Genomic DNA, 10,443 nt, shown 5'->3' on the forward strand with positions numbered 1-10,443 from the left:
AGGTAGCCTCCCTCGATGAGTGACAATTCAAGGTATTTTTTATGTACTTCCACCAAATTCTCCTTTTGTGGCGTTTTCATGTCATTTCTTTTAAAAAAAAAACTTGCTTTTTATACATTTTTAGGCCGTCTTTTTTTATCCTGTGCATAACTGTTTAGTTATACACTGTCTGTCCCAAGCTCGGATAACAGAGGAGGGTTGCGGTAGGCCAGTGACAGCCAACGTAAAAACTTAGTCACACCCTATGAATATGAACCAATATGCGAATTTCGTTGGGGCATTCCCTACTAAGCTACACTATGTACTCTATAGGCCCAGAGGCAGTGATAAGTGGGCAAGGGTAGCTAGGACATTGCCCAGAAGCGATGCGTCAAACCGGCGCCCGAGGGTGGGGTCAAATAGGCAAGGGTTCCCACACTTTGTTGGACGGGTGAGGGTGAAAAAGATAGTTCAAGACCATACAATTAGGTTAGCCACTTGAAACATAGGGTCTTTAACTGGTAAGTTGCTAGAGTTAGTAGATGTTATGTGTAGGAGAAATATTGATATTTTATGTTTACAAGAGACCAAATGGGTAGGTGAGAAAGCAAAAGTGATACAACCTTGGGGATATAAGATTTGGTATTCAGGAATACATAGGAATAGAAATGGAGTTGAGATTGTTATTAGTCGTGAGTTTATAGATAATGTAGTTGAGGTCTGTAGGAAAAGGGATAGGATTATACTTATTGGATTAGTAGTAAGTACGAATATTATTAATTTTATTAGTGTTTATGCACCTCAAGTCGGTTTAGACGATTCCATTAAGAGTCAATTTTGGAAAGATTTAGACTGAGTAGTACAAGGGATATCTCATGGAGAAAAAATTTTCATCGGCGAAGACCTTAATGGACATGTAGGCATTAGTAGGATGGATTTGAGAGTATCCATGCAGGCTATGGTATAGGAGAAAGAAACGAAAGTGGAGAAAGGATTTTAGATTTTGGTTTGTCCTATGATTTGATCTTAGCCAACATGTGGTTTAGGAAGAGGGAGTCTCACCTAGTAACATTTAAAAGTGGGTTTAATAAGAGTCAGATAGATATTTTCCTATTCAAAAAGAGAGACAGGGGTTGTTGTATCGACTGTAAGGTTATATCGGGAGAAAGTGTAGCTACACATCATAGAGTCTTAATTTTAGATCTTAAAATTCGAAAATGCCACAAAAGGGATAGACATAGGATAGACCCTAGAATTAAGTGGTGGGCACTGAAAGGAGCTAAACAAGGAATGTTTGTAGAACAAGTAGCTAAGGAAGCTAATTGGTGTCTCGAGGAGGATGCAAAATCAATGTGGAATAAGATAGTGGGTTGCATCCAAAAGGTAGCGAAGGAGGTTTTGGGTGAGTCTAAAGGCGGTGCACCGCTAGGTAAGGATACATCATGGTGGAACAAAGATGTCAAATTAGCTATTAAGGTTAAAAGAGAGTGTTATAAAAATCTAAGTAAGAGTCGTGATAATGAGAATTTGGAGAAGTATATAGTAGCAAAGAAGGAAGCTAAAAAAGTAGTTCAAAACTCGAGGGATAAGGTATATAAGGAGGTCAATGACAAGTTGGATACCAAGGAGGGCGAAAATGATATTTATAGGCTTGCAAAGATGAGAGATATGAAATCGAGGGATCTGAGTATGGTTAGATGTATCAAATATGAAACACAAAGGGTTTTAGTTAAAGATGAAGAGATTAAGGAGAGATGGAAAGATTATTTTGATAAGCTATTTAATGGAAGACATGCCCAGGATCTTGGAGACTTCTCCATTCCTTTTCATGAGATGAATCGTGACTTCATGCGCAAGATTCAAAAGAAAGAAATTGCAGAGGCTTTAAAGAAAATGCAATCCAGAAAGACAGTTGGCCCGGATAGTATACCTATCGAGGCTTGGAAATGCTTAGATGAGAAAGGTTTAGTATGGTTGACAAATCTTTTTAACAAGATTTGGGGGACAAATAAGATGCCTAATGAGTGGAGGAAGAATACTTTGGTGCCTCTCTATAAGAATAAGGGTGATATACAAGATTGCACAAACTATCGGGGTATAAAACTCATGAGTCATACTATGAAACTTTGGGAGAGGGTGATTGAGTATAGGTTAAGGAAGGTTGTCGTGATATCAAAAAATCAATTTGGTTTTATGCCTGGAAGATCAACTATGGAAGCTATACATCTTCTTAGACAACTTATTGAGAGATATAGAGAGGGGAACAAAGATTTGCATATGGTTTTTATTGATTTGGAGAAGGCATACAATAGAGTACCTAGGGATGTTCTCTGGTGGACAATGATGAAGAAAGGTATCTCTCTCAAGTACATTAGTATAATTAAATATATGTACGAAGGAGTAGTAACCAATGTCCGCACTTGTGGAGGGGTGACAAACAATTTTCCTATAACGGTTGGGTTACATCAAGGATTTGCATTAAGCCATTTCCTTTTTGCTATAGTGTTAGATGAACTTACGAGATCAATTCAAGAAAATGTGCCGTGGTGTATGTTGTTAGTTGATGATATTGTTTTGATTGATGAGTATAGAGCTGGGGTTAATGCTAAGTTAGAATTATGGAGACAGACTTTAGAAGCAAGAGGTTTTACGTTGAGTAAGAGTAAGACAAAATATATGAAATGTCGGTTTAGTAAGCAACGAAGTAGTGATGAGAGTATAGTGAAGCTTGTTGAGCAAGAAATAACGGTAGATGACTGTTTCAAATATTTGAGATCTATCATTCAAAAGAATGGAGAAATTGATGGAGATGTAAATCATAGGATTAAGGTTGGGTGGATGAAATAGAAAAGTGCAACTGGAGTATTGTGGGATCATAGAATGCCATTGCAGTTGAAGGGAAATAGGACGAAAATTAGACCCGCTTTACTATATGGTACAGAATGTTGGGCTGCCAAGAGACATCATTTTCAAAAAAATGAGTGTAACTGAGATGCGTATGCTTCGATGGATGTGTGGAAAGACACTAAAAGATAAGATTAGGAATGAGAAAATACGTAAGAAGGTAGGCGTTGCACCCATTAAAAATAAGATGAGTGAGAATCATTTACGATGGTTTGGGCATATTCGACGAAGGCCTAATGATGCTCCGGTTAGAAGGATGGAGAAATGGGAAAATATATTAGCTAAAAGAGGTCGGGGTAGGCCTAAGAAGACTTGGATGGAGATGATAAGAAAGGATATGAAGGCTTTGAACCTCACCGAGGACATGACATTGGATAGAAATGATTGGAGGAGAAGCATTCATGTGGAGGACCCAAAATGATTTTCTTTTTGGTTCATATCGCCGACCCCAATTGTTTGGGATGAAGGCGTTGTTGTTGTTGTGTTAATGAAATCATAATTAAAATATTAGACAATATTTTGAAACATTGGGTTTTTACTTTGGTACTATATGGGCCTTTGAAAATACGACGTTAAAGTCATGAAAATTTCAAAAGAATGGTGATATTTATGAGTATACTCATCGGTTTGATTTAGAACCCAATAAGGTAGGTCTAAACACGCCAAGCCCTGGGGCGACTCTTCACGCTTTTATCCAGACCTGAACCCAAGTTGCTCACATCTGCAGCCAGCCCGGTTCATCCCATGAACCGTCCGTGCTCATGACCCTAGATGATTCAGGTCAGTATTCGGTTCAATGATATCCACCCTCACTAGCAATTGCGTGCAAGAAGGAAAGGCAATTGCACAAACAAGTAAAAGGAGAAATTTATTCCAGTTCGGAGGGCAACCGTACCGTAACGTCGCGCTTCCCAAGATTTAGATTCACGCTAATGATTCAAACCGTTTCAGGAGTCCCGGTACTCCTACTTGGCCTTACCTGTCAGAGCAGCCTCAGGCCCACCAGGCCGAGCCAGACGGAGCTGACCACGGGGAGCAGACCGAGCCAAGCCTTGGTGGCGCCGCTGGGTGCGGATGGAGATGGCACGAAGGGGACCGGGGGAGCGCAGTCCTGCTCGCAGGGGGAAGCGGGCGGCTTGATGTGGTGCGACGGTGGCGGTGGTGACCGGCGTTGCGGAGGGCGTGGGCGGAGGCTGGGGTTTGTGTCACTCCATGTTGTCTGTGGGAGCCGGCGCGGGGGACGAAGCGGTGGTGGCCTTCTCGGGGTCAGTGTTGTTGCCGGGCAGGACGACGACCCTGAGCTTCAATCCGAGGGTGTAGTGGCTGAGCGAGCCGCATATGAAGTAGCGCGTGCCCGGTGCGCGTAGCGGGACCGCCGTCTCCCCGTCGGTGAAGTGGCTCAGCGGGTCGACGACGACACACCGCGCGTAGTTGATCTGGGTCACCTCGCGGACGTCGTGGAGGGGCGAGTACGAGAAGACTGCAACCGGAGGAGATGCGCCAGAGAAAGCCGTCACGTCAAACAGTAAGTTGTGCCCGAAAATGCATGATACACATACACGATGACCGAGTTATTGAACCTACTGAGATTATCGCCAACGTGGAAGGCCCTCTCCGCAACCCAGCTGCGGATGTTCGAGGCGAGGTCCCAGCCTGCCGGCGCTCCCACCGTGTGGTTCTCGACATAGGCATAGCGAACCATGAGGGCACACAGGGTCAGCACGATAAGAGCTGCTGCCCTCGACTTCATCTTCTTCGCAGACTTCCTAGTGTTCATGGATAAGTAACCATGAGTAGTGATGCTAAAGGGATGTAATGGTTCTGATTTTGTTCTGGCATCAGTCTATTACTCTATAGAGATCTGTACGACGCGTTTGGAAATTGGAAATGTTTTGAAAGGATCTGGAGCTGGAGGTAGGCCTGGCCAGAAATGGGAGAGCCCATACCAGATCCCCATCAATTAGGGTGTGTCTGAATAATCTGTGCCTTGACTCCGTGTATTGAATTATCTACCGTGGGAGTCGCACAAAGAAAGGAGGTAAACAAACACCAAATCTCAAGTCCACGAAAACGAGGATGAAAATTTTACACTTTAAGGGTATGTTTCGGAAATGGAAAAGCAACTCATTTTTCGTATGAAAAATGAAAACCTTTTCATATAACAAAAAGTACGAATCAAGTTGGAGATATATTATCACAAAATCAAAGGAAAAATAGATCTTTGATCAAAGAGACTTTTATGGGATTTGAAGTCACACCTTCTGCCATGTGACATCAATTCCCATGAAAGCTGTTTTTACCCATAATACCTGCCCATGTTATTGCTGTCTTTCTTTAAAAAAATGTAAATGGGTTGGGTAGGAAAATTACCAAAAATTAACGTAATCAGATCTATATAAAATAGAATCTTGATTTGGATTTGAAAACTGATAATCAAATATTTATTCACTAAGTAGATTTAATTTTGAATGCTATACATCTAAATTTGGATTTATCTGAAACTTTAGGTGTCTACGAACCTATATCTGAGTGAATAATATTAATTTACATGAAATTGATTTCAATTTAAAGAATTGGTAGGATTCCAACTTATTATAGCATAAAACAAACATGTCAAAACGAATCACATGCATCTCAATTCATACAGGTCATAACAAACATAAGAAATTGATACACGAGATTATAAATAATATGGTTCGTTTGCATATATGTGATTCACTTTTATATGTGAAAGTGAATTCCTTTTTCCAAACATGTCTTAATTGAAATTCAAGTATACTTCTAGCTCTACTCCTCAGATCTCATCTCACCAAGAAATCAAAATACATCTTATATCTGTTCGAAGCAATAGGAAAACGTAAACAGAGTCATACTTGGTAAAAATTGATTTGATCGTATAACGCAGAAGATCTGAAGGGGCTTAAACCTGATTTACGGCAACCCCAGAGAGACAGGTTGATATAGCGAGGTAGAAGGGAAAACGATTTCCTAGCAATCTATTATCCTCTTTCAATTCAATAAGAATACACCAATTGCTTGCTGCCCACTTGTACGTGCGTGTGTCAAGCTAATCAAACTTCCAAAGTAAGGAGGGTGTTGCGTGTTCTCCCCCGAAGATGCAATGTTTGCTACAGTGCATGTTCGGGGGTCCGAATGAGAGCCACATATATAAGCACATGGGGCTCGTATTCTCATGTTTGTCGGCATCACTTAGCATCGGAGTCCGGTGCGGTTGCAAAGACTTAAGTACCCTTTCTTGCTATTCTCGCCATGAAACGATGGTTTGAGAAAATGACAAAAATGTCCTCCATTCAAAAAAAGAGAGACGACGGTTCGAGAAAAGGATAAAAATGTCCTCCATTCAGAAAGTCGAGTATGATGTTAACTCTTCAAAGTCCAAACGTTCCATTTTCGCCCTAAGCAGTAAACTTTTGCACAATCTACTGTAACAGGAGCTCTCTTTGATGACACAAACTTTGCCGTCGTCTGCTGCCATCGAACTAGCAGCCTTTTCCGTCGTCTCGAGTTGATGTTTTCGCCTTAGTTTTTAGCTTGTGTTACAACACATTGTCGCCTTCTCGTTCCTGCCTTGTGTTACAAAATATTTTCGGGTTCACGATTGACTGATTCGATCATTGGTGGGCATCATAGGGACATTTGTCAACCATCTCTTTTTACATTCTTCTCTTCTTTTTTGTTATCGTTAGGCATTATGGAAGAAATCAATGATGCACAAACATTCCAACAAGTGGGCATCATGAGTACCTTTCCATGTCATCATGCTATCGTTGAAGAACGCATGTCATCGTGAGTGCCAATAAAGCATTGTTTTGTTATTGCAGGTGGATCTTGTCCTTTCGATGGTTGAAAACTTAACGATATTTGTAAGACGCTAAGACCTGTTGACAAGAATGCTTGTTTACAGATGCGAGGAAGGGCCTCTACCCCATTCAGTATCCTCCATTCACTCAGTATATGCAATGTATCGCAAAATTGCGGTTGTAGTAACATACTACCAATTTGTGAGATATTGTTTTGTTTGTTAATATCGATTTGTAAGCTATTATGCTGAATTTTTGTATCAATTTATAATATATTTTGTGATATGTATATCAATTTGTAAGGTATTATGTGTTTTGTAGTGTCAATTTGTAAGCTATTATGTTGAATTGCCGTATTGATTTATAATATATTATGCGATATGTATATCAATTTGTAAGATATTATGTGTTTTCTAGTACCGATTTGTAAGATATTTGTAGAAAGACTTTTAAAATGTGTGCGTGCATAAATACATTGTTACACACTTGCGGTGATAATTTTTGTATTCAAATCGCTGCTCATTTAGCGATTTTTATTGAAATCGCTTCACAACATCGTAGATATAATTAAATCGCTATTGTCAACACACATATACGACAAATCGTTTCTTTTATTGGCATGGTAAGTAACAACTCCATGCATAGTATAAGCAAATAACAAATGGCTGTTGCTTTTATACTATGATTCATTCAATCATTTGTTTGACTTGCTTAACCTTATCGATATCCGTTGTTATATGCATCTTGAATAAATCATAGTAAGCGTATACGCTTGCTAACGTAAATTGATATCTTGCTTATAACAATGGTGAGCTTATCATCTGGTTGTAATAAAGATGATCTATCTTAATCATTTGAAAGATATGGAGAAGTGAACATCTATACTAATGACGCACCTAAAGAAGTGAACATGTGCACTAATGATGCACATGATAACAAGGGTGCAAGCATTGGATTCACTCTTGACTTGAATGTTTCAGCAGAAGAAATGCAATTCAATAATGAGGTAGATGATCATGACAATATACTTGATAAAGGTGTAGACACTAAGAATGTACATGATAGTACACCTGACTGTGTTTTTGTAGAAGGAATGTAGTTTAATAATGAGGATGCTGCATATAAATGTTACAATGATTATGCCTTAAAATTCAGCTTCAGTGTTAGAAGGTATTCTTGGTCAAAAAATGCACAGGGTGTCATGGTGAGAAAGACATATGTTTGTTCTAAGTAAGGTTGAAAGAAGTCATGTGAAAATTCAACAAGGAGCATGCCAGAATTAAGATGTGGATGTCCAGCGAGAATGGTGTTAAGACCACTTTTGAATGGAAAATATGTAGTTTGTACTTTAATCAGTGATAATAACGATGAATTAACAGCTTCACATATGAGTCCTATGTTAAGGTCATATTGTAAAGTAACTGAAGTGCATGTTACAATTATTGAAATAACTGATAGCGCCGACATTGTACCAAGATATATAATTTATTCACGCACATAGATGGTGGTGGCGAGAATGTGCCATTCACACCTATGGATCTAAGAAACCACTTGAGAAGGAAGATGACATATAACATGAAGAATGGAGAAATATATTTTTTGGTTGATTACTTATAGAAGAAATCAAGCATTGACCCTGGTTTCTTTAGTGCAATGCAATTGGATGAAGATGGATATGCTGCGAATATGTTTTGAGCAGATTCAAAGTCAAGAGTAGATTATGAATGCTTCAATGATGTGTTCATTTTTGATATGACAGTGAAGATTAATACTGAACAATGACCATTTACATAGTTTGTCAGAGTGAACCATCACTCACAGAGTTGTATATTAGGCATCACTTTTTTGTATGACAAGACCAAGAAAAGCTTTGAGTGATTGTTCAGAGTATTTACACAAGCAATTAATGAGAAACAACCTGAAGCTGTACTTACATCTAGTGATCACGTAATTGCGGCTGCAGTGTCTCATGTATGGCCAAATGCACATCATCGCCTATGTTTGTGACATATCTTTCAAAATGCAACAAAGAACATAGGACTCATATTTAATCAGAAGACAGAGTTTGACAAAAAGTTTATAAGGTGTGTACTTGAGAGCGTAGACGATGTCACCTTTATGTCTGATTGGGAGGAAATGATTCAGATATACGACCTTGAAGATTGTTTATGGTTACAAAATTTATATGCAGAAAAAGAGAAGTGGGCATTGAAATATGAAAGACAATACTTTTGTGCAGGTATGATAAGTACACAAAGAACTGAATCTATGCATGCCACACAGAAGAAAACCCTGTATTCATATTTAACAATGTTTCACTTCATGGAACAATATGAATTATTTGTAGACAGCCTTAGACAGAATGAGCTTGAATAAGATGTGAAATGCTTCAATACACGCTCTACAACTTTGGGTGTAAAAATATTGATACGACCTGTAGATCTGTATACACTAACTATATTTGAATGGATTAAGAAGGAGGTTATACATGCCATAAATTGCAACATAGAAGGATGCGTGCAAACTGAGAATATGCACAAATACCATATTTTATGGGAGAGCGAAGAGCATTAGAAAAGACAATAAGCAAATGTCACGTACAATGTTGACAACAAAACCATTAAATGTACGTACAAAATATATGAATTCAAAGGTATCTTATGTCATCATGCATTAAATGTACTTAATCAAAAGAAGATACAAGCAATACCTGAGTCATATTTAATGCGAAGATGGAAGAGACAAGCAAAGATTAAACTGCTGGATATAGATAATATTAGTCAATCTGGTATTGATGAGAAGTGCCACATAGCCTCCCGTTACCAACAACTGTGTAGGTCATTTATGCATGTTGTAGATTTGACATCGAAAAGTGAAGAAGCCTATGTATGCATGAGAAAAGTGTCAAGAAAAATATTTAAAAATGTGTAGTTAATTCACCATCAGTTTGTTGCAGCTAATGGAGACCAGTCCAAGAAAATGAGAGCGAACAATGGAGGTGAAAATCATGCTTCCCTTGACACTCATGAGAAGTTGCGCCAAAGCGTAAACATCATCTTCAATAAGTCAAGAGTGAACATTGTAGATTATGATGAAAAAATTCACTAAGCGAAGGGTATTAAAATAAAACCTGCCTCTGATCGCAGTCGTCGAAGGATAAAGAGTGCACTAGAATTGGTTGGCAAGAAAAGGTCTAAGAAACAACCAACATCTAAGCAAAAGTAACCAATCACTTCGCATGAACAAGTATGTAAGACATTATATTACTTTTCATATAAATTGCATTACGTGAAACTTATCAATATATAACTTGTGTATTTTTCAACATATAACAATACCCTACAGACGTAATTTCTAACGTTATAACCTTCAATCCTCCTGACCAATTTTTCCAGAATGATAGCTTCAGTTTTACAAGTCTTTTGGTATGTAATCAATGTTGGGAGGATGTTTGTATTTCTTATGAAACTTAATGTAGTGTCTTATATTATTCTGTTTCATGACAGACTCTGATCAATTCGAAAGCAAGCTATGAAACACAGGAATTGTGTGTAAATTCTATTTAAGTCTTACCATAAAGTTAGTTGTCATGCCTATTTGCATGACCCAATGTCCACATTGTCAAATTTGTTAAGAGTTTAACAAAACATGAGGTGAATATGATTAATCACACACGGGATGGTCTTATTAAGAAAGAGTTTTTGGATGAAGCCATTTTTATGAATCATGAGCCAACAAA

General features: G+C 38.5%; 1 protein-coding gene across 1 annotated transcript; it reads right to left on the reverse strand.

The window, feature by feature from the left end:
- Positions 1–4,088: 4,088 nt before the first annotated feature.
- On the reverse strand, positions 4,089–4,660 carry LOC149818168 (uclacyanin 1-like). Its single transcript, XM_089986162.1, has 2 exons — positions 4,468–4,660; positions 4,089–4,363 (listed from the first exon to the last, which is right to left on the reverse strand). The coding sequence occupies exons 1-2, from the start codon at positions 4,658–4,660 to the stop codon at positions 4,089–4,091; spliced, it is 468 nt and encodes a 155-aa protein (XP_089842288.1).
- Between the last annotated feature and the right edge of the window lie 5,783 nt (positions 4,661–10,443).

The sequence above is a fragment of the Nuphar pumila genome, chromosome 13 (genome assembly GCF_984573655.1).
Source record: "Nuphar pumila chromosome 13, dmNupPumi1.hap1.1, whole genome shotgun sequence".
NCBI lineage: Eukaryota > Viridiplantae > Streptophyta > Magnoliopsida > Nymphaeales > Nymphaeaceae > Nuphar > Nuphar pumila.